The 26593-nt window shown below is 37.1% G+C and overlaps 1 protein-coding gene and 1 pseudogene across 4 annotated transcripts in view; both read left to right on the forward strand.

Moving 5' to 3' along the window:
• The first annotated feature begins 23 nt into the window (after positions 1–23).
• Positions 24–26593, forward strand: part of LOC124632657 (probable phospholipid-transporting ATPase IA) — a 105262-nt gene continuing 78692 nt past the window's right edge. For all 4 annotated transcript variants that reach the window (XM_047167566.1, XM_047167567.1, XM_047167563.1 and 1 more), the window contains exons 1-2: positions 24–176; positions 3602–3730. In XM_047167566.1, the coding sequence (XP_047023522.1) occupies positions 131–176; positions 3602–3730 (175 nt within the window). In that variant the 5' untranslated portion in view covers positions 24–130. The remainder of the gene's footprint in view (positions 177–3601; positions 3731–26593) is intronic.
• On the forward strand, positions 20138–25150 carry LOC124632669 (annotated as a pseudogene).

A 26593-nucleotide genomic window follows, 5' to 3' on the forward strand; every position in this document is an offset into this window, starting at 1 on the left:
GAATGACGTAGAGGTACATTCATAGCCGAGTTTCACCCGACGTTATCATCGAGTATCTTATTTGTTTACCAACTGTGTCTGTTAGTTATGATAGTTGTGAAAGTGTGGTTATAGTGAACTTGCAGTGACCATGAATCCTGGCAGACGGAGACAGGACTACGAAGGTCTGGATCAAGGTAAGTCAATATAAAAGTAGGTATGGAATTTAAATATAACATCGTTATCTCTTGTTAGTTTCCTGTTAGGGATATTCTTGTGTAGGAATAATACGATTTTCTATAAAGTTATTGTTGTACGTGATCTAAGCTATTAGCAGTAAGTGTGTAAATAATAGATATTGTTGGCGCCTCGCCTAGATATCTAGTAGGAAGTTATATTATTATTGGGGGCGGATGATTGTCATTCCGAAGTAGCTGCACTGATCTTCAACAAAGAATGAAATTATAACGTTGTGCAAGGAAAATTGATAAAAGATCTTCCCCAGACCTTGTTTTAATTGACCTTAGTGAACCTACGTTTAATGAGATGACGGGTATGTATGCGCACGCGCTGATGTAAATTAGATAGTATTATAAAAGAACTGTTGTTTATTAATTGAATTATCCTTTATGACATGAAACTATATAGGTAGTTATGTTTTTAAATTAGTTGCCCGTTAACTTGAAACATATTTCGCAATGTTAATTAATGATTATGCGAATAACTTATTTATCAAGTGGATACTATAAAATGGATGCCTCTATGTATAACAATAGCTAGATTGTTATAGGACCTAGTTTATCGAAGTAGGTACAAGAGACGGGGAAATGCAGCATGTTAGGGGAAGTCCATGAATTTATTATGATCGACAGTGGACTGGTAGTACATAGGTATATATATTTATTTATATAAGCTGATAGCTATGCTGACACCGCAGATGTGGTAGGCCCCGGAAGAGATGACGTGACGATCTAGACGCCTACCGCCGACACTGGTTTACTCGGTCGAAGGATCGAGAAGTGTGGAAGTGAGATGAGGAGGTCTTTGCCCAGGAGGGGGACATTACAGGCTAATATAGTTATCGGCACGGATAATGAGCTCTCGGCGGAAGAGTGGAGATCGCTTTGCGCACTGTACACTTAAGGCAATAAACCAATAAATCACTTCTGCGCAGGTGAAGGTCAGGCTCAATATCCTTGCCGATGATTATAATAATAAAGCTATAAATGAATAAGCTGTTGCGTCTAAATAAATCCTATGATATTAATTACCTGTCCACTATCACTAGGATGAGAAAGCAAACAAGTTTCAAGTGATTATCACTTATTTATCAGTTAGGTACTACTGATTTAGAGCCGATTTCTCAATCGCCAGATAACGTTTATCTGAAAAATATGTTTGACGTTTTGACAGCTTTTATATAGAAAATATGTCAAACCGCCATATTTATTCCTCAGATAGAAGCTAACTGATGATTGAAAAATCAGCCCTTAACCACATTTTTATCAGTCTAGTAATCGGATAGGTACTTATCTAGAGGTACCTACATATCTACACAGGTACTGATTCATGAACACGCATAGGTACCATCTTATATCTGTTACCTACCGAACTAAAAGCACAGTAGATGATTAGGTACTTATCTAGTAGGGTGGTTTTCACCAAACGAACAAAGAATAATAGAGCATTCGCAAATCACGTTAGTCACGCCGAGCATTCTATCGCGGTTCATTGATTTGGGAAAGAATGATTATTCGAAACAAATACATCTCATGCAGTACCTTAAAAGGTACATAATATAATACCTACATCTGCATTGTCTTATCTGAAAATACAACTGATTTCATGAAATACTAGATAGGATAGAACCTACCTATAGGTATAAAGTGACTGGTAAATTAGTGACGAATGCGGGATGGGTACTCGAATGCGTGATTGTACCCATGATTACAAACAACAAACTTTATTTATTTACATTAGTCTACTCATAATAGCAAATCAAACAAGGTTTTTAACTCAGGTTTGAAACAGCTGTTACGTTAATTATAATTAAATTAATGAGAATAAAAAAAGTTATCATAGTAGGTAAATCACGTGTTCAAGTAAGTACTATTATAGTGCTAGCTTACTTAGGAACAGTTTTGCAGGTATTCAGTGTACCTATATTACTCAGGTTTAACTAGCTTAACAGTTAGTTTAACTTGCTCTAGCACCACTACAGTTTCGAGGCAATTGCAATAACAGCCGGTAGCTGGCGCTGCGGGCGTTTCGTTTAATTGTTACTGTAACAGCCTAATTCAGGAAGCATGAAGCTTCCTGAATTAGGCTGTTACAGGAAGCTGGAATTGCTTATTTAGTGGGTAATTTTACATTAGAACTATTTACATATTCTAGCTAGTTTAATTACTGCGGTAAGTAGATGCAAATTCGTCATGGAATCGTAGTAATATGTTGCCTTAACTCATTGATATACAAATGCCTTTAACTAGACCAAAACAATAGAAAGTCGGGTAGATAGCATTTACTTCTGAAAAACTACCAGACGTTATTATGTTTATGCAATAAATAATATAATTTTCATCCCACCATCTCGGATAGAGTAGTTTTACCCTTTGATATCTGGGGCCCGATTCTCCTAATTTTACTTAAGCGTCATACGATTCACGTTCGACTGCGATCCAATCACGACTCGATTACGATTGAAGCGTAGCGGCTCTATTCCACTATTTTTTCTTAGAAATAAAAGTTTTTATCCTTTTCTGTCATTCAATAATGAATCATTTTGTCTGCAAATGATTTACGATTGCAATATGATTGTAGAGCAAACTACCGTAGGTAGGTATAGACCAAAATCACCAAAATAGCAGACTAATCGCAAACCAATCGAATGTCGTTGGAATACAATTGGTCTTAGTAGCAGAATGCCCGATATGGTTAAAACTAATATTGCGATCATATTGCGATTCGATTTCTATTCGTTTTTGACATTATTAACTTAGGAGAATCGGGCCTCAGGGGCCCGATTCTCCTAAGTTAATAATGTCAAAAGCCGTTTTTATCCTCTAGAGCGGCAAAGTGATTTGAATTAAGAACATCGTGTGCAATACTCCATTTGGGACAATCTTGATAAGACTTTTCAAACAAATACAAATATTAAACAAATAAAATATTGCTTAAAATAATTATTCAATTAATTAAGTAATTTTTATTATTTATTTTTACATAGATTTTTAACCTCGTTTCATTTTTAAACTGAGTTTTCAAATAAATGAACTTTAATAGGTACTTCTTTTTAATTTGATAGGTAGGTACTCATATGTGAGCGCCATTTTGTTTTTTTTTTGCATTTAGTAATTTCCTCGATGAAGTGGGATGAAATTATTGTTTTGAGGTCGATTTTAAACCTCATTACATTTTTAAACTGAGTTTTTGCATAAATAAATTTTAATAAGTACATCTTTTTAATTTGCCATGTGTGACGTGCGTGCCATTTTCTTTTTTTGAGTTTCCTCAATGAGGTGGGGATGACTTTGCACTCTTGTATAACAAATAACTTACTATATGTGCTTACATTATGAGCAGTGCTAGTCAAGTGTGTGATTGTGTGGTCCTAATATTCCAGAGTCAAGAAGTGCAGTATGGCTGGCGAGAAGCTACGCATTGTTGCAATCATTGCATGTGTATGCATCGCGAGCTACAAGCCGGGTGCTTCGATACATACGACGTCATACACAGCCGTGGAGTACATTACGTGAGTACATTATTATTGTAAACACTAGATTTAAACTATGTTTGATAGAACTTTTACTCACATTTTAGAGTAGGTACCCAATGAACAAAGTCTTGCTGCGTATTTTCCTCCATCAGTTCACGGTAAATTCAAAATTTTCACCTTAGATCCAGGGATCCATATTGTGGAAGCTTTAAATCTGTAATATATTACGCCCGGATGACGATGATAATGATTATTATTTCTAATCTAGATTTGGTTCATTTGATACTTACTTAATAAAGAATGTTGTATTTTAATAATTTTGTACCTATATAAACAAATGTACTTAGGTACACATATTTACTAAACTTATTGTATAATTGGTAGTTACGGTGAAAAAGCTATTAAGCAATTACAGTGACAAACACCGCGTGAATAATAAAAAGGTTGGTTTCTATTTGTGTAATAGGTTGAAACAAAGGAATAGACTAGCACACCACCTAAGGGAAGGTCTAGCTGGGTCATCAGGCTACTATTAATCACGCGACCGCTCCTTGTCGCACGCCTACCGTTCGTCAAAACCAACGATTAGGTTAGGTACGTAAACTGTTAGAAAGAATACTAGTCAGTTTACTGTATATTGGAAGTACCTATAGTTGTATAGACGGTCTGCGTTCTACCAGGCCTCTGTCACTCGACGTACTTGCGCGCGATAAATGCCTACCGCTCGCTGGGTTACCGGTAGCCCCACGCGGTTCAGGGGTCCGATTCTCCTAAGTTAATAATGTCAAAATCGAATAGAAATCGAATCGCAATATGATCATAATAGCAGTTTTAACCATATCGGGCATTCTGCTACTAATAAAAGACCAATCGTATTCGATTGACATTTGATTGGTGTGCGATTGGTCTGCTATTTTGGTGATTTTGGTCTATACGGTAGTTTGCTGTACAATCATTTTGCAATCGTTAATCATTTGCAGACAAAATTATTCATTATTGAATGACAGAAAAGGATAAAAACGTTTATTTCAAAGAAAAAATAGCGGAATGCCACATACGCTTCAATCGTAATCGAGTCGGGATTGGATATCAGTCGAATCGAGTCGAACGTGAATCGTATGACGCTTAAGTAAAATTAGGAGAATCGGGCCCCAGGGCTTTCAACAGTCACACGCGCCGCGCGCGCTCCAATATTATTATTTTTATTTATATTTCTATATATTATATATTATGCTGTTGGTTTTTATTAGGTTTTTTTAAGCTACCTCACAAACTGATGGATTATTTTGAGTTATGTTGGTTTATCTATTATTCCTTTTTATTTCAAAACTCGGTTTTAAAAAAGGCTATCTTAAAATAAGCGCAACTTTTAAAGAGTTTAATGTTATTAACAAAATATTTACATTAATTGAAAAAAAAAACTTATATATATATATACAACTTAAATATTTGCGCAACTTTGTTTTCCTACTTAAATATTAATAAATTGTAAGAAGCAACCCTAAGCGCGGCCACGACACGGTTGCGGTCACTGAACTGTGCGCTATCGCATTGGAATAACAATCAAGCGCTCGAGCTTTTAAGGTTCATTTTATAGCGCAGCTGGGAATTTGTAGGTAGTTGGGGAACTTGTAGGTGCTTATAACAGTAGGTATGGACTTTTTTGTATGGAGTGATTTATCTGTTACGTAGTAACTATTATATAATCTGTGGTTCTACGTTTTTTTAATTAAAGGCAATCCGATCTGGGCCGCCTTTTGTCAGAGTGATTGGATTTCGAACGAAGGGACATCCTTCTTTTAAATGTCGGATTTGTAAAAGTTCAAGAGACTTAATTTGTGTTTGTGTTTGTTTAGTTGAAATTGATACTAGTATTAGTAGATAAGTTACTAATTAATCAGTAGAATACTCGAAAAATTATATTATAATAACGGCTGCAATTTGAACTGGTCATGGTAAGACTTTAATCCATTTAGATTTGGCAAAAATATGAACTGTAATTTCCATTCCTACCGTTTAGGACGAAGTATACAATTTTCATTTAATCAAACCCTCAACATCCTGAAAGAGATCGAATTGTCAGTCAATCCTACGCTCAAACCACAGCCAGCAACTCTGTCATCGCTGACCGCTTGCAATTGTTGACTCAAGCAGAAAGCTTTTAGGGCTGTCACGCGTCAGGGCTGCCGCGACAGTGTTTTGAAACGTCAACGTCACAGTTTCAGTAGTTAAAATCAAGCGTGGGTGTGTCGGGACAGTAGGAAAATGCTGTTGTTTTTCTTATGGTTTTATACCTAATGTCTTATTTACCTTGAAAGAAAAACTCTTTTCAATATTAAAGGAACAAAAAAATCTACTTTCATTTTATTATTTCTATATCTTCACCTGCGTTCTATATACTTTTGACATATTTTTTAATTTAGGTAACCTAGTAAGTGTCGTTTATGTTTTGGATTTTTTGTCGGTAATTCATTATAACGCTGGTTAATAAGAATAATAGTCGGTCACAGATCGCTGGAGATTAATTTGATTTTCGGAACCATATTTTTTTTTTTGTTTATTCTTGCACATATTTATTACATTTTTAAATATTAAATATAAAAATAAAAAACATTTAAAAATATAAAAAATAGGTTGCCACCGATATCGGGCACAGGGTCCAAGGTACCGGTGGTTAGGGTCCCAGAGACAGAAACCTCCTCACAATACGTGCCGTATCAAGGAGTACTGCCTTCTGAATCAGTCCCTTGATCCAGCCGCCCAACGAGAGCCTCCTGAGGTGTTCGTCGAGGCTCTTGGCTATTAAACCATTGGCCATTAAACGACAATTGTCACAATAACAGCCGTGTCGACACTCCACATGGCGACAACCTCGTGCGCTAAGTCGAGATACTTTATTTGTTTCGGAACCATTATTATTATCCTTTTTAAAATGCTTCGGAATCTGCTTCTCTTACGTACCATAAGTACCTGATAAGCTCCTAATGCCGTAAAACATCTGTCACTTCTGATCTTTTCTTGAAGAACAACAATAGTGCATAAGTGCAACCCGGAAAGTGTACTAACACCCTTAAATATAGTACCTACATAGAATCAGGTAAATAACAATGCTAACGTTATGCTGGTGTTTATATAAAAGTTCGTTCGTTGTTACATCTTATTTATTTGAAAGCCTATCGTCCCGGGGAATCAGATAACCCGATTCTGATAACTCAATCTTTCGGTTCACCTGCGACCGATGAATTAATTTGCAGGTGAAATAATGTTTTTTTTTCGGATCACAGCACACGGGCGTCTGGAGGTGCTGTTAATGATAAAATATACATTTATTGTAACTTGCGTAGATGATGATCTACTCAGTAGTGCATCTACATGCTAGTGGTGGTACATAGGGAGAGTACCTATACATACTACATAAAAAGTAGAAATACATGGTGACGTCAAAAACAATTGAACAATGAGATGATTATTTTCTATTGAAAATACTCCAACTAAAAATTGGACCAACAATGTACATAAGTACAAAAGAAATGTTAATAATATATATTATAATATTCAATTATGTCAACTTCTCAAAATGGATGTAAGAAGGGGTCCCGTGCTACTAAGGAGCTGCTCCTCACTGATATAGTCATCAGCCAACAGGTTCGGCGATCCCGAAAGAATTTGTCGACATGTTGGATAGACTATAAGAAGGCCTACGACTCGGTCCCCCATACATGGCTTAAGAGGGTATTGGAGTTGTATAAAATAAACTCAACTCTACGCGCCTTTCTTGCGTCATGTATGGAGCAATGGAGAACGGTTCTTCACTATCCAGGATGTCGAGAAATTGAAGGGACCGGCGATCCTATTAAGATCGAGCGGGGAATTTTCCAGGGTGACAGTTTGAGTCCACTTTGGTTTTGCCTGGCCTTGAACCCTCTGAGCACATTGCTAGAGGGCTCGGGGTTGGGCTATCCTTTGCGGAGAGGGGGTCAGGTTATATCCCATTTGCTTTACATGGACGATCTGAAACTGTTTGCCACCACAGAATTGCAGCTGATGAAGCTACTTATAGTTGCATCAGGATGGAATTTGGTGTGGACAAATGTGCAGTCATGCATGTAAAGCGAGGGGGAATTGTGGAATCTGAGGGAGTACAACTCTCAGATTCTATAAACCTGAGATCACTCTCCGCAAACGATACATATAAATACTTGGGTATGGCGGAGGGGTTAGGCATCAATGTGGCTGTCATGAAACAGTCATTACGGGAACGTTTCTTTGGCCGCCTGAATAAGGTCCTGAAAAGTTCCTTATCGGGAGGCAACAAGGTTCGCGCCTTTAATGGTTGGGTCATGCCAGTCCTGATGTACTCTTTCGGCATACTCAAATGGACTCAAACTGAATTGGACGCCCTGGATAGGAAAGTCCGCACACTGCTGACCGCAGAACGAATGCATCACCCACGATCGTCAGTGATGAGACTGTACATCCCACGGAAATGTGGAGGCCGAGGCTTTTTAAATGCAAAGACGCTCCACAACCGCGAGGTGTGCAGTCTCAGAGAATATTTTCTCAAAAGCGACGTGGGTATGCACCGTGATATGGTGGCAGTGGACAGAGGACTCACCCCGCTGTCGTTGGCAAATGAGAACTGGCGCAAACCTGTCGTACTAACTACCCACGATCGCAGGGAGGTATGGCAGAGCAAACAGCTACACGGACGCTTCTTCGGGGCTCTTCATGGCCCCGATGTAGACTTCAAAGCGTCCGTATCTTGGCTACGCTTCGGTGACTTGTTTGGAGAAACCGAAGGGTTTGTATGTGCAATTATGGACGAAGTTATCCTTACGAATAACTACCGGAGATATATCGTGAAAGACGGGACGGTTGACATATGTCGGGCATGTCACCATCCGGGTGAGTCTATCAGACATATTATATCTGGTTGTTCTCGTTTGGCTAATGGTGAATATTTGCACAGACATAACCAAGTGGCCAAGATCATCCACCAGCAGCTTGCTCTGCAATACAACCTTGTAGACCTTGAGGTACCGTACTACAAGTATGCGCCCGACCCAGTTCTCGAAAAGGACCATATCACGTTGTACTGGGATCGATCTATCATCACTGACAGGACTATTGTAGCCAATAAGCCTGATATTGTGGTGATAGATCGATTAGCGCGCCGCGCGATGATAGTCGATGTCGCCGTTCCGCATGACGAGAACCTTGTGAAAGCTGAGAAAGAGAAACAAATAAAGTATCTCGACTTAGCGCACGAGGTTGTCGCCATGTGGAGTGTCGACACGGCTGTTGTTGTGCCGATTGTCGTTACGGCCAATGGTTTAATAGCCAAGAGCCTCGACGAACACCTCAGGAGGCTCTCGTTGGGCGGCTGGATCAAGGGACTGATTCAGAAGGCAGTACTCCTTGATACGGCACGTATTGTGAGGAGGTTTCTGTCTCTGGGACCCTAACCACCGGTACCTTGGACCCTGTGCCCGATATCGGTGGCAACCTATTTTTTATATTTTTAAATGTTTTTTATTTTTATATTTAATATTTAAAAATGTAAATGATATGTTCTAAATAAATAAATGACCCATTGACTATATTATAAACTTTATTGTACTGCCGATACGATAGAAAAACTACATAAATCACACATCGTATGTTGTAAAGCTTCACATGTCAGATTTGTTCAGTTATCAGCGCCATGCGTGTGTGTTATAGCACACGGATAATTGTGGAATGGCGTGGCCAGCTACCCTGCCACTCCTAGAACCCTGGGCTAAATATAAATATTATAATAAAAAACGTTGAACATAGTAAATTGCTCTAAATTCGGGGTTAATTAAATAGCCTGAAGCTTAGTTGAAGGATCGCTTCGCTCATTGATAATGTTTTAAATAAGTAACTAATGGATTTTAAACAGATTTCGAGTGGTCGAGTCTCCAATTAAATCTTATGTAATTCAAACTACTTAGTGATTTTTTTCGTGGTTGCTTTATTCGCTCTATAATTTAGTGTAAGAGAGACATTAAGCCACTACGCAGGCTAGTTTAGTTTAAGTTCTAAACATAGCGAGCACGACGACCATGAAAATCAGCACTTACTTTTATAGCAGAAACATCAACAAAAGCGCCTGAAAAAATAACAATAAAAACCGTTCCATCAGTAACATTGACAAAGTGTTGGCGCTGGCCTTTCGAGGCATAATAAAAATGTCGGCCCCACTGTCCCGCCCTTGATATTCACTGACATTTTGAAAAATAGGAAGTTACCATTTTACTACGCAAAACTTCTCTATTGACACAGTTCTGAAAGCTTTCGTAAGTTTAACGACCTTGCGTTGCGTGAAGTTGTGCCTTAGCGGTAGAAAGAACCTCCGAACTTAATTGATTCTCTTTAATTATTTGCTATCAAGCTTAATCATATTTTTCTAAGTCTGTTTAGATGTGGCGTTTATAACAGCAGTGATATTATAATGATGTCCTCCTAGCTTAATATCGGACACGGGAATCTGTTCTGAACTGTTCTCGAATTCGCCAGCTGCGCAGGACGTATAATTCTGAACAAGCATTTGTGCCTATATGGCTGTTAGTGCCCTAAGATAATGCAGTAAATTCACAGTTAGAAGAAGAGTCGCCTGATAATTAGTGAAGAAATCTAATTTGTAAATGCCCAGAGGAGTTTAAAACTTTACTAAGCTACTTAACTATATAGTTATGTCACGCAATGATGTTCCTGGAACAAATTATTCAAGCTTATGAAGTGCATACATGTTGTATCCTGCGACATGCCTTGCTCTGTTCGACCGTTGTTTTTGTAATATTTCAGTCCTCTGCAGGAAATATTTGATAACTCACGATCTGATATAACTCGATCAGAATGATTCGAGATAAAGTTAAATTGGCTTTTGGCGCTATTGCTATTGGAGGCTACTCTTTTATTTTCCTTTCATTTCCTCTCGGATATGTTTCTATTACATTTTAATTATAGTAATATAGTAGTGGACATTTTTTTATTTATTAAACATCTGTTGGAGGCGACCTGCTTCCAGCGTCTTCGGGCGACCTATCTGTGGAGATATAAGGGTGAGGCCTATGTTCAGCAGTGGACGTCCTATGGCTGAGATGATGATGATTAAACATCTGGTTAATTACTATAAAAGATTTCACTAGATTTTAGTTTATATCGTTTAAGTAGACTTCATTATACGTAGTTCACCAGTCTGTATGTGGTATCTTGACAAAAGAATCTAAAGAAAGCTTTCAAAAAAAGCTAGTCATTGCAACTTCATTCATCAATACGTTATCAGTCTCGCGGCCAATCAGGAAGTAATAACGCTGGCCTTTCTCCAAACTTTACTGAACAATCAAGTTTATTGGACAAACAGACAGCACGTTTGTAGTTAGCTAGTTAGATAGTGAAAGGTCAAAACTGTCGTATGGGAGCGCCAGGGCGCGTGTGCTCGCGTGCTCACCTCTAAATCGGGAACAGTCAGTGTTTTGGCCAGTTTTTGTAAATTAAATGTGATTAATAAACTGGAATGACAAATTGTAAAGGGGTTGCTTTTCGTGTAATAAGTAAAGGTAGTAATTTTTATGTGATGTGAAGATTTTAATGTTTTCATTAATTAGTCAATAAAAAAATCGCATGAAGATGTCTATGTGTAAGAAAAACAAAGCTAGCTTTGTAAACAATTCAGCAGGCCTAATCATTTTAACAAACAATACAAAGGTTATCAAAACAAAGTACTTACTTATCGAGAAGATAATTTAAATCAATTTTAACAGAACATAAACTAATCCCATTTACTTACCAAGAACAGCTACCGTAAACCAGAACTTAACACAGCCATTCACACGAACACAATTCCTACGTGTAAACATGCCTCATTACCGTGGCAGGTTAGCCACGTAGCCACTAGCCACATAGCCCCCGTGGCAGGCATGGCAGCCATCGGAAGTGGCGGCCACCGGCGCCCGCGCCCACTTCCGAGCCACGCCCACCGTGTCATGGGTTAGCCTACCGTATTGTCACGTAAACGGTCTATTTTGTAAAGCCTTTTAGAATCAGGTGAGTTGTTTATTTTGGTAATTAGAGCATTAATATTTCGATAAAACTATTGAAAGTATTTGTATCAGTATGTACCGTTATCGTATAATAACATTATATGACAATGATATTATAAGTAGAAATATTTTATGTAATATCAGATAATAATTCGCAGATAGATAGAACAGTCCTCCTACACTCATGAAGTAAATAAATATATATCTATTTCTGAAACGAGGAGTTCTTATCATCTAAAATTTGGATATTCTAAAAATAGACTTTATCTCCTTGGATAAAAATAGTATACATCAAACAGGACAGTCTGTCTAGAGAGGATTATAGTTATAATATTTTCGACTAAGTCTGCACACCTGTGTATCTACTAGAACCTAACAGAATTTTAATCAGTCGCCGATTTGTTTGAGTGTTTATCTTCAAATAAAATAAACCGGCCAAGTGCGAGTCGGACTCGCGCACCGAGGGTTCCGTACAAATCCTGGTTAGATAAAAAGTGAGTCTCGCGCCAACCGTTCAGTTTAGAACAATCATAGTTATGGTAATTTCGTGAGAGTCAAAATAGCTAATATTTTTTATTTTATAATATAACTAAAATAGTAGGCCAGTACCTTGTAAAAGTTATTTTATTAAAGTTATTTATATACAACATTTTATAGTCATCATTCAGAAATCTGATTGAAAATAACTAATTATGTCTTAAAGGTCATTGGGCATATCTGACCCGCTTTGTAAAAAGTGGCGGACATGAATCAAAGTAGTTTTAAATCGTGGAGAATGGTATGACGTTTCTTTGAATGTCCAGGATCGTTTGAAAAATATAATAGACAAGCAGTTTCAGAGGATTTTACAGGTTGCAATGCTAGTTTTTATTGTTAAAGACTTTTCATAAAGAAAGGATCTGGAAACCTTGAGTAATCGAGGGCAACTCTTGAATATTGTAGTCACGCATCGAGTCAAAACCAGACATGTGAGTGTATTCGTATTGGCGAAGACTTTCCACATAGATAGGTTTAACTGCCATTGTGGGATCGATAGCAAAGATCAGATATAGTTATGGGAACTCCTTTACAATTTATAACGTAACCTTGTGTTGGAGCTTATTTTATTTTAGGTGATGAGAATTCACTACTAATGGGATCTATTATTTTTTTAAACATGCATAGAGTTCTCTCGACTTTCTCACGTCTCCATCATCAGGTAAGCTCTAAACTTTCACTGTTTGATAGTATCACCAGACATACATCTGAGAATCAAGTTTTAATCCTATGCATGCCTACAATTTTTTATAGTTGCCCTCGATTTCTCAGGATTTCCATCATCAGATCCTGACCTGATGACAATGGAAATAAACGGCGAGTATACTCTTTCACTACAAAGAAATGATTTCTCAAATCCGTCAAATTTGGTCGTTTAAATTCCCCATTGAAATGAGGAAAATATTTGATGTTTACACCTGATTTTCTCTAGATTCTCACGGTTCACATAGATGCGACTAATGCCATAGTAAATCAGAGCCTTTATCATTATACTGTGCTATATTTCGTTCGTATCCGCCGTGGGTATGGTTTTCATACTAAGGTGCCCAATGACCTTTGAATGATTTAAAATTTTTCATAGTTTAGTGGCAATTATATTTAAGAAGTGTTTGATATGAATTTCAACTTTAATATCTCTACGCGTTCATGTAAAAAAGGGTAGTTAGTAAGTTTATAATTATTAAAAAAATATTTTATGTCGTGTAAGCAAAAATAATATTTTAATATTTTATGTAACTTCAAATTTATCATTTTCGCAATTTTTCCTTTATCTGTACTATATAACGCTGCTTCGTGGCGAATTTCAAGATTCTGAGTTCACGGGAAGTACCTTGTAGGTTTTGATTCCCTAGCGTGTGACAGAAATTCGTCTAAGGTGTCGGTATAACTGCTGTATCTTTTGATCGCGTTAACTTAGAAGTTTGTTTTTTTCACTGCCTAAAGGGACAATAGACTTAGGTATTTGGTATAAATTTCAATTTGATACCTTTATTCGTTCGTGAGAAATAAGGTAGTAAGTTTCATTTTATTAAAATATATTTTTTTATATTATATAACTAAAAAAATGAGATTTTCGTAATTTTTCCTATATTTGCATTATATGACAATACTTCATGCCAAATTTCAAGACTCTGAGTTTACGGGAAGTACCCTGTAGGTTTTGATTCCTTTGCGAGTGTCGAGAATTTGTTGAAAATATCGACATAATCGGTTGTATCTTTTGATTGGCTTGGCTTAGAAGCTTGATATTTTCACAGCTTAAAGGGACAACAGACCTGAGCATTTCATGTGAATTTCATCTTGATACGTCCACGCGTTCTTGAGATAAAGGGTCTTGACAGACAGACAGACAGACAGACAGACAGACAGACAGACAGACAGACAGACAGACAGACAGACGGACAACAAAGTGATCCTATAAGGGTTCCGTTTTTTCCTTTTGAGGTACGGAACCCTAAAAGTACTGAACCGGAGATGGAACTCCATAATTACCACATTATTACCGGCGGCAACGCTTACGGACACCAAAAATTATGTAGGTATTTTTAACAATAATAGGTTAATAATGAAAATAAACATCTGTAACTTTTTGATAAACAAACGTGCAAGCAAATCAATGGTTCATGGGAAGTCGCAACTACCCCAAGGTCGTGTATTTCAGTATCATTTCATTAGAACGTATGACACCGATACCCGATACAATCGATTGTTTAAACTCGAGGACACGCTGCCCTTGGCGAATCGATATGTTTATCGACTTCCCGCTTCCGATTCATATCGCCAATCGTATCGAATCGAATGGTAATGACCGATGGTAATTGGAGCTCGTAATAGCCTTTATAGTTAGTTTAATTGTGGTGGTAAACAATATGAATGATTTGTTGGACAAAAGTTTGACTGACATGATAACAATTAGAATGAAATGGCTTTCCGTGTGAAACTCACACTATTTTTATGCATAAATAATGTTTATTGGTTTACTTCAAAAACGGTGTTAATTGTGTAGGAATTATATCTATTGATTTGTTTTTGCTTTAATAAGTATATAACTTTTCATTTTACACACAAGTTTGAAGATACTCTAAACAGAGGTAGTTTCTAGGATATAAGTAGAACAAAATTGAGTGTACGACACTACAGAAAGTAGGTAGTAAGTACTTACTACAGAATAATTAATGTATGTGATATAAACGAAGACCATGTAAAGTCGAGTTTTCCTCTTGTTAATTAATAAGTAATGACTACTTCCGTGGAAGACAAATCGAATCTTATTGGGCCATTAAAGTTTTACTGACCAATCAATCGATTTTGTTTTTTCTGTTCAATGTTTTGTTTATACATATATCTATTTGTTGACAGAAAAAAAAATGTAAAATGCATATACATATACTGAAGCCAGCTGAAGCTATAAAAATATGTCTATTTTATTTTTTGATATCTGAAACCGCAATTTCTGTGTGATGTATGTGGGTATAGTATACCTACCTATAATATGTATATGCTATCAAAAAATAGCGGAAATCGAAAATCATCTCATCTCATGTTTTTGGTATGCCTGCTTCGATCCACTTTGCCACCACTAAAATATCTGAAAACAAAAGAGTGATAACTGAGCGAATAGCACACGGCAAATAGCATATATTCCGCCAGCACGTAGATAGGTACATACATAGGTATTACCAGTTTAATTAACTCGTTCCGTTTGAATTCAATGTATATGTGCACTCCCTGGCTAACTGCTTTCAAAGACGACGGTTCCTGAGTGCTTCGATATTAAATATTCACAGTTCTCAGACATTTCTGGTTACATTAACATGTTATAAAATACTTAAGTATACTTACTTGAAAGCGAATTTTACTTGGTTAGGTTTATTTTACTTGGTGTGCGCGATACCAACAAAATATGAAAGATTCGTAAATAAATATAAGTACCTAATTCGTTTTGAATAAAAAAACTACTTATTTGTTTAGTTATTTGTGTCTACTTTTGAACTCCAGTCCTTAATTACTTTAAAAAAATAGCCAGTTTATCCTTAACTATGACCGAAAATTTTCATATATATATGACCAATATATATATGATCAATATATATATGATCAATATATATATATGATCAATATATATATGATCAATATATATATGATCAATATATATATGACCGAAAATTTTATAAGTATATCGTCTTAAAATCTGTTCGAAACACAAGATCTACAGTACAACATCGTCAACTTGTTCATAAAAACACAAAAACGGCATGTAAGTATTCAAACATTGTGATGGCAAAGAGCTTCTTTAGGGTTGAATATTTTATTTGAAATCACCATGTAAAAGTAAATTTATACTGAAGCGACGCAATACACGGAACACTGGTGTTTTCTAAGAAAATTCCAACATTTCGTTTTTCAAACTTTTATTTTGCTTGATCTGCCTATCTTCTACCTTATGTATTCGTCTTATTGCACAATCTTTTGTTTTTAATTCCTTGAAACCTGTGTTATTCTTCAAAGAGTTCCTATCTAGTTGTAAACTTTAAATAAATAGCTTATCTTTATGTCCAGTCGAGTATTTCAGAAGTTTGTTCGCCTGTCAGCTTGCAGATAGGATATAACTTCCTGAAAAGTATAAGAATCATCCAAAAATACAAGAATGTTCCTCAAGCATCCATAATGGGCTTGCATCGTGTAAAAGCTTTATATTTTTGAGTTTAACCTTATATAGGTATATGCTTACCTTCTTTATGTATTAAAGTAAAAGAGAAACTTCAACTAACGTTTTCGAGAAAAAGTTTCTTCGGACACATACACACAGTCTCTCACTCGTTAGACCGTATCCACTGACCCACTAACTCGTTTTTCAATAAGTTTGCGCTTAACTTGAACAAGTTATGTAGATAGACGAAAAGGCTAACTTTATGTCTACTTCATATAAATGTTGTTCTGATAATAACAATTTCAGCACATTATTATGTAATGTTTCTATCTCCATCATCATCTGTCTAGCCCTTTCCCAGCTATGTTGTGGTCGGCTTCCAGTCTAACAGCGTTTTACAAAGAGCGACTGTCTATCTGACCTTCTCAACCCAGTTACCCGGGCGACCCAATGCCGAGTAAAAGGCTTCTAACTACCCTTAACGACTGCCAAAAATATTTAAATTAAAGAAATGTTTCTATCTACCATACAGAAATTCTATAAGTAACTACGTACGTTGTAAAGTCTGTAATAAAGTTTTTATCATTTAATTAAAGCTTTTTCGACTTAATTACTTAGTGTCAGAGTTCGTGGCAGTGCCAATTGGTCTGACTATCTGACATCCGATTGATTCGATAAGTCAATCCGGTTGTATCCGTTGTCAGTTCACAGAATTCCAGTCCGGTAGGTAATTGTTTTGTTAATCCAGTAATCCGGATCTCGCTTTGTAATAATAAGCCATTTCAAACAAACATTACTATTATGTCGAGGGCTGAAATGAGCAGCGAACTGTTCGTAATTAATTAATGTTATTGCAATTAATCAGAGTACCGTTATTAACTATCATTTTGTAAAATGTAATTGGTAAACAATTATGTACTTGTGAATGCGTGAACGATTTCAACAGCTCAATTTGTGTTCGTACTTTAAACATAACATACAATATAATTTCAATTGTAAACAAGTCAATGGGTAACTCGAACCGTAGTTTACATACAGAAGCCTTATAAATTGACATGATACACATCGTAACTATAGCGTTTAGTTTATCTTACTACGAAAGCCCACATTGTTAACATTATTACGTCGTGAGATGATCCAGCCTTCCGGCGATATCATCTGAGCCCTTATCACAAAGTATGTGCCGCGAACCCGCCGCGATAACACCACAAACATCCTTTCTGCTAAACCTTCCTCCCTTTGCAAGTGATAATATAAACGTCTTACTTTACATATACAATTCAGCTTTAAACATCAAACTTTAAGAATTTAGAGCTTATAGTTTAAAAGCTTAGAGCCATTATGAAAAGTATGCCCTAGCTTTACTTAAGAAATATTTTTTCTTAACTTTTTTCAGCCTATACTTAAGTTCTTAGTGTCCATTACGAGACTACGTGCGCTTTGTATCTCTTAATGACATCTTTTGTCGTATATGTAATTCCCGCACGATACGGCCGCAGAATAAGACGGTAACAATAACTGCTTTTAAAAACAAGGGTTGTAATGCGAAGACGCAATCTCAGAAACAAAGTGTATGTGTAAACCGCATCTGCAAAGCGAACAGCGGTGATGTGGGTTATCAGTGATGGTGGGCGGCTGCGTGCGGCAGTGTCCGCGGAGGTCGCGCGCCGGCCGCTCGTCCCGCCCGCCCAGCATATCTCCCACATATCCGACCCACAAACTTTGTTTACATCGCCGAAACTAAACGAACCAACCTTCTTTCAATATACAATTTTAATTGTAACGTTTGTTAGTGATTTTATTTTAGCTAAAATATTTCGGTAAGTTTTACAAAAATTTAAGCGCCAAAATCTTGTAAATCTCACACTTTTTTCGCCATACAACATTCCTAATTTTACTCTCGTGAAATCAATCATGTCGTACAGAGTAACGTTAACAAAGTTTTCCCGCGCGTCACTCGCCTACGAAAGCTCGGAAAGCTTCAGCTGTTGTGAATGAGTGCTTCAGTCATTGATTTATCATTCTATTGTATTATTATACTATGACTCACACCACTAGCCGTTACAATAACATTTTCACGCATAGTTTCACACAAAATAATTCTAAAATCTGTAACATAACAAAAAAGTTAAAAAAAATGCTGTTCGTTTGCGAAATAAAATCCAATTTTGTTGTGAAACTCTCAATTACAGTGAAAAAGCTTTGGGATTGAGTTAGCCGCGGCAATCTCCCAAACAAAGAGATGATTAGAATGTCGTACACAAACATTGCATAGTGCACGCGCTCAAAATAACTTCAGCTGAAAGTATAATAGCGCTCGTCCACTTTTAATAATAAACTGCGATATGAATGCGTGAGAGCATAGTTTGTGTAGTATTGCACCTGGTGAACTGAGGCCAATGCTGTGAAGGTCTCGCTGAAAGTTCACAACTTTCTGTTTATTTATTTAACTGTCTATTTGTGTATGTGAAGGGTATTGAAACTTACGTTGCTTGTAACCTTTTCAGACTATTTTATGTTTAGGGTAAAAATAACCCTGCAATCACAGGATAATCACGCAGCCAATTACATACTTCGAAGTCTGTTTTTAGAATACTTCCATTGGTATCATGAAATCAGTTTAAATATATTTTTTAGGGCTTAGAAAACACGCATCTAACAAGACATGTTTCTTTGACTTCAACTACTTTAGCTGTCATTCACTTACACATGCTTCATAAAGAAATGACAGAAAGCTTTTAGAAGAATAAATAAAACTAAATGAACGTCCAAAATTATTCAAACATAACAATATCGATACCAAAATAGCAGCTTTACAAACGAAAATCTTCGGCATCTACATGAATAATATTAATATTGATGAGTAAATATACCAGTTTGTTTGTGTATGCGTCACTCATTGTGAAGCGTGGACAAACTTGGCACCCATTCACGTTGTCCTGATTTAATATATAGAACACATAATATACAGGAAATTCACATGTAGGTTACAAGGAATAGATACTATGCCCTAGAATTCCAAATCAAGGCCGGACATATTTTTTACACAATATCTTTATAAATGTGAAAGTGAGCATGTCTGTCTGTCATTTTGTTAAGACGACATACTGAACTCTTTTTCCCGTCCCGATAATTTATGAATATTTAGTAAAATCGCGAAAGTTTAAAAACCTTTATTGAACTCTTTTTTAGGAAATAAATAAATAGCAGCAGAAACCTAAGTATCAAGAAGTTAAGTTCCTAAGGACGCGGGTAAAACCGCGCGCAAGACCTAGTGAAGGATAAGGTTAGGAATAGCTTGCTCGTACTATCTTTTGTCTCGAGGTCAGGCTGTTTATATGATCGCTATTCTTGTAGAATATTATAGTAAGGGGAATATAACTTAATTAATTCAAACTTTGAGGCAATTCTCGCGATAAATGCCTTTAACTTTAGTAACAACTTAATGGTGATCGTACTTCATTTATACTTTAGAAGTCTCTAAACTTAACAACATTTTATATTGATAATTGATGTTTAGTACATGATAAGTCAATTTAAACAGTTTCAAACTGTGTTTAACAATGCTGAAAGAAAGTAGTCTTCAGTTGACTGCCAGTCCAAAACTCCCTGTCCCTGTCTGGTTACTCTCAGACTTAAAACAGAAGGAAGTTTTAAAAGAATGTCTTCTTTGCAATTATCCTTCGGGTCTCAACCGAAGACGATTACATTTTACTTGCAGCATTACATGATATGATGCTATCTTCGTCACACCTTTAAAGCTATAATATCTAAAAAAAAGAAACCTGTATCTTCTGTCTCACTCCCCCCTACTCCCGAGTGCGCGCGCCACTGCTTGTCATTACGTGTTTTTGTGTTATCGGAATCACACCTACTTTCGTAACGGCTTTCAGTAATTTGAAAAATGGGAAAAAGAAAGCGGTCAAGGTCGAGAGATAGTGATTATAATAGTATTTTGCGGAAAGTTAAGAAGTTGGAATCAAAATTAAGGAAAAGACAGCGTTTATCATCATCGGAAGAAAGCGACCACGCGGTTCGTTATTATGATGAATATGAACAATACGCGGATATGCCAGGTAAATAAAAACCTTATTACAAGTGCATAATACTTATAAATTTGGTCAGTTTTCATGCAAATATAATTTAGTGATTACCAAGTACCCACAAATTGTAATATTTAATTTTGTGAGCAATTTGATCGTCGTAGTGAGCCATTCCTACATAATGATAAATAATCATAAGTACCCACTGGTAGCTCCATGTGCACCATGATGAGGAAATATTTACTTCACGTAAATCGTGTAAGTACTATCACTGTGAAAACTGTGTATTAGTTTTTTCTCCGCGTACATCGTGTCGAGACTTGTTCGTGTTCTCTCCACATTCGTGTTGAGGCTACTTCTCCACATAAATTGTGTCGAGGCTTTTATTTCTCCACGTAAATCGTGTTGAGGTGTTTCTTCTTTTTCTCCACGTAAATCGTGTTGAGGTGTTTTTTCTTTCTCCACGTAAATCGTGTTGAGGCAATTTCTCCACGTAAAACGTGTTGAGGCATCATCTCCATGTACCTATAGCATGTTGAGGCATCACTCCCACGCAAAGCGGTGTCGAGGGTGTATTTCCACGTTAACCCAGCATTTGCATTAATCTGATTGTCTGAGATCTGATTTCGTTTATTGTATTGCTTCCCCTTAGGAGAAGATACCGCAAATGAGGTCATAAACATCCACGATGATTCTCCGTCGGACCCAGCAGAACCAATCGCCGGACCGTCTACACTGGTTTCAGTGACGGCACCACCTACTGTGCCTACAGCAGAATCGGTAGCACCTGCGCAGGCTGGCCAGTCGATAACGATTGCAGAAGAAGCCCAAGCATCACCGACGGTAGATGAGAATATATTTACATTAGATCCAGATATTCTACAACTACTAGGCGAGGACCCTACCAATCAAAAAAAATTATGGAGATAGTCTTCATAAAGACATTGCGTCAAGGTGGACGCATATATTAGTCAACAGGTTATCTAAGGAAACACAAATGGAGCTAATGAAATGCTACTTACCACCAGAAAATTGTCCCAACATGAAAGCTCCTAAATTAAATTTAGAAATCAAGGCAGCTCTGTCAGATGTTAATATTAAGAAAGATCTATACAGTCAAAGCAAACAAAATCAACTTGCTAATAGTCTTGCAGCTATAGGACGAGCTTTGAATTGGGCCTTGTCATCTAATAATACAGTACCTCAGGATATTATTAAATCCCTCAGCGATGCCGGTCGGCTCGTATGTGATAGCCATTATAAAGAGTCGCTATCTCGGCGTTATGCAGCGCTTAGTACTCTCAATAGAAGCATTAAAGATACCGTCAAAAATACAAACATCGATGAGCATCTGTTTGGATCTGCATTATCAGAACATATTAAGACCTCGAAAGCCATAAACAAGACTGGTTCTGAAATTAAACAAAAAATTCAGCGTCCTCAGTATAGGACCCTGTCAGCAACACAAACTAGGGGTGCTTTAAACTCGAGGGGGGCGCCGCCGCACGTAGCAGCAGCGGTCCAGCCGCGGCCGACCCCAGCACCGCGTCGACCACCGAGGGACCGCCGACAGGAGGCGCCGCGAGTCCGCCGCCCCACCAGCAACGCGCGGCACCAGACGCGGAGACGATAGACGAAGAGGACGTCAGACAGGTACCTGTTGCAGGCCGCTTATCATATTTTTATGATAAATGGCATGACATTACTAAAGATCAGATCATTTTGAGTTGGATTCAGGGGTATAAAATACCCTTCATTGTAGAACCCTCACAAACATCGGAGCCACAAAATAATGCATGTAACTCGCAATCACAAATTAAAATAATTGATCAATGTGTTTCTCAACTACTAAGTGCTGAGTTCATATCACCTTGCGAGTTTTGTGAAAACCAGTTTGTATCGCCAATTTTCACAGTGCCTAAGCCGAACGGAACTCATCGTTTCATATTGAATTTAAAAGAACTTAATAAATTTATTAAAACTGATCATTTTAAAATGGAGGATTACCGGACGGCACTCAGACTATTGAATCGAAATGATTTCATGGCTACAATAGATATTAAAGATGCATATTTTTTTATTAGAATAAATAAACCTGACAGAAAAAAGTTACGATTTCGATGGAAGTCACAATTATACGAATTTAACGTCCTTCCGTTCGGCCTTTGCACAGCACCGTTGGTTTTCACAAAAATTCTCAAGCCCGTCTTAGAATACCTACGTTTATCTGGTTTTCTATCAGTCAATTATCTTGATGATTTTTTATGCCTGGCCAGCTCGTACTCTGACTGCTTAAAAAACGTCAGCAATACCTGTGCTCTTCTGGAATCTTTAGGGTTCATCATCAATATTAAGAAAAGTGTCATGGTACCTACTCAGACTTGTAAATTCTTAGGTTTTATCTTTAACACCACGGACATGACTATTAAATTACCAGACGAGAAGAAAATTCGGATAAAAAATCGAGCATCGGAGATCTTAGGTAAAACTAGATGTACCATTAGGTTTTTTGCCGAATTCATAGGACTTTTGACTGCCGCATGCCCAGCTGTCAGTTACGGCTGGATGTACACTAAATTGTTTGAAAGAGAAAAATTCTTGGCGTTAGATTATACAGACAACTATAACAAACTTATGAAATTAGAGGAAAGCCTTAAACATGATCTTTTATGGTGGACAAATAAAATTATGACTTCTTTTTCACCTATTCGTAAAAATGACTATTATTTATTGGAAATTTTCACTGACGCCTCAAGTACTGGCTGGGGTGCGGCATGCGGCAATCAATGTGCTAATGGCAACTGGTCATCAAACGAATTGGCCCTTCACATAAATGAAAAGGAGTTACAAGCCGCATTTTATGGGCTAAAAATATTTACTACTAACTTACAAGAATGCAATATTTTATTACGAATTGACAACACAACGGCCATTTCATACATAAATCGAATGGGGGGCATTCAATACCCACATTTAAATGATCTTGCACGAAAGATATGGCAATGGTGTGAGTCAAAAAGGATCTTCGTATTTGCATCTTATGTCAAGTCGTCTGATAATATTTTAGCAGATCGAGAATCTCGGCGAATCAATATCGATACGGAATGGGAAGTTTCAGATTATGTCTTTTCGCAAATTATCAAGTCCTTAGGAGAACCAGAATTTGATCTCTTTGCTAGTGCTCAAAATTATAAATGTAGAAGATACGCGTCGTGGAAACTTGACCCTTATTCTGAGGTTGTAGACGCATTCACAATTTGTTGGAAAAATATAAACTTTTACGCATTCCCCCCGTTTTGCTTGATCACAAGAGTGCTCGAAAAAATTATAACGGAAAAAGCAATAGGTATCGTTGTGGTACCTTATTGGCCATCCCAGCCTTGGTACCCTTTATGGTCCAGGCTTGTTGTATCCGAAAACATGTACTTCGGACCAGATAAATTCTTACTACTTTCTCCTTTCAGAATTCACCATCCACTCCATACGAGTCTTATCCTGGTGGCAGCCAGATTGTCAGGCAATCAATGATTAAGCGCGGCGTTCCACCAGCGTCCTTAGACATAATGATAGCTTCCTTTGCAGCTAGTACTTTAAATCAATATAGTAGTTCTTTTAAATCTTGGTGGATATATTGTAAAGACAAAAATTTGGATATTTTCGAAGCTGATAGTTCCAAAGTTTTGTCCTTTTTAACATTAAAATTTGAAGAAGGTGCGAGCTATAGTAGTTTAAATACACACAGGTCTGCTTTATCAATTATATTAGGCACTCATGTTACGGTTAATGACTGTGTCAATCGTTTCCTCAAGGGCGTGTATAGGCTAGCTCCTCCAACTCCAAAATATAGTACTACGTGGGACACAAATATAGTGCTGAACTATCTTTCAACAATGTATCCCTATGATAATATTGATTTAGTTGATTTATCACACAAAACTTGTTCTCTTTTAGCAATTGCATCTGCGCAAAGGATGCAAACTATTAGTCTTATAAAATTAAAAAATATATCAAAACATGACAATGAAATTGTGATTAAAATTAGCGATTTAATTAAAACTTCAAAGCCCGGGGCTTGCCAACCACTCATCAGATTGCCCTTTATTCGCACAAACCCCAGTATTTGTCCGGCTCTGGCAGTTGAAACATATATTGAAAAGACCAGAGATTTGCGGCATAATTTGCCTGAGGAACACTTGTTTATTGGAGTGCGTAGACCTCATAAAAAAGTTTGTTCTCAGACGTTAGCACGCTGGGTTAAAACAGTGTTGCAGGCAAGCGGCATAGATATTTCCGTATTTGGAGCTCACAGTACCCGCTCGGCTTCCACATCTGCCGCTTACCGATCTGGAGTTAATCTAGAGGTGGTCCGCAAGGCCGCGGGTTGGAGTAATACCTCCAACGTATTTTTTAAATACTACCGTAGGGATACTGCTAACAGTAATAATAATGATTTTGTAAATGCCTTATTCGGCACGTAAATAATTGTGATAATATAGCTCGTAACTGCAGTATCAATTGCATTTATTTTATTAACAAATTATGTTAAGAAAACGATAAATGTATATTGTCTGGTAATAAATGTTCTTATGTTATATGATTAAGCTGTACAAAATCTAGCAATTTTGTTCTTCAATTAAAATTTTCCTAATTTTCTAACGTATTTTTTTTTTTTTTTTTGATTTACGTTGCTCTAAACATCTGCAAGTAAAATGTAATCGTCTTCGGTTGAGACCCGAAGGATAATTAAGAATCAAACGAACTTACCTGGTGAAGTTTGATTCCAATTATGCGAGGGTCTCAACCGAAGACGATTACATCCCATCCCACCCTACCCAGAAAAAAAAAATAAATATTTGCAATAACACAAAAAGTACTCTAAATAATGACAAGCAGTGGCGCGCGCACTCGGGAGTAGGGGGGAGTGAGACAGAAGATACAGGTTTCTTTTTTTTAGATATTATAGCTTTAAAGGTGTGACGAAGATAGCATCATATCATGTAATGCTGCAAGTAAAATGTAATCGTCTTCGGTTGAGACCCTCGCATAATTGGAATCAAACTTCACCAGGTAAGTTCGTTTGATTCTTAATAATAGTCTTCAGTCGATCTGATACCTGCTAAATACTTGACCTTTGCAATGTGCGTACTACCATTCCTCTTCTTACTGATTAAGAGCCCAAAGAAACTATCGGCCGACTGAAAAATCAGCAATTAGGAACTTGAGGCAATCTCTCCTCTCTTCTATATAGATAAAGGTATTCAGTTCTCCTCGTACCCTCACGGACATCAGTCCTCCTGAACAAATATACGTTCCTATAAGTGGTTATGTTTAAGTGAACCCAACCACTCTTTGTTTGTACGTAATCCGCAGAGCTTTGAAAGGAAAATGCGCTTGAACTTGCGCACATGTATGTAATATGTATCCGTGCTTATCTATTTCATAAATAATACATGCATTGCTTTTACTCTGAATATAAACTTCCGCGTCTGTCTTTGTGTTGGTAATAAGCTTAAAAACTGCCGAAGAGAATTTAATGCACTTTTCTGCAATTAATTCAGTGATTTATGAAGAAGTTTCAGATCAGTAATAAAATTATAGCCGTCTTCAACGTCTTGCTATTTTGCAGGATCGCGTTTTTAGGATTATTGTTTTCTAATGCCGATTAGCTGTATTTCAAACTGAAGGCTATGAATGTCAACGTGAGTTCATTATGAGATCTAATCTGAAAGATCCAAATCAGGCATCGAATGGCAAAATAAACGCAAAAGATTAGTCACGTGTAAATACAAACCTTCACGTAGGTTATTGCCAATCAATCTAGCAGCCATCAACCACAAAATCAACATTGAAAAGTTACAATTTGTAACTCTGTTACATTAGAACTCTGAAACATTTTCTCTTTTCATGGAATGTCTCGAAAAACTTCTATTGTCTCCTTCAAACAATACAAATACTATTGCGAGAACATTAAAATGTGTTAATTAAATTCAGTTCCTTCTTACGCGGTGTCCTGCGTGAGCGACGAACGCGACGCGACGCGACGCAACACGACGCGACGTAATGCGACGCGATGCTATACGCGACAGATGTCCTACGTGATTTT

Source organism: Helicoverpa zea, chromosome 8 (assembly GCF_022581195.2).
Source record: "Helicoverpa zea isolate HzStark_Cry1AcR chromosome 8, ilHelZeax1.1, whole genome shotgun sequence".
Lineage (NCBI taxonomy): Eukaryota > Metazoa > Arthropoda > Insecta > Lepidoptera > Noctuidae > Helicoverpa > Helicoverpa zea.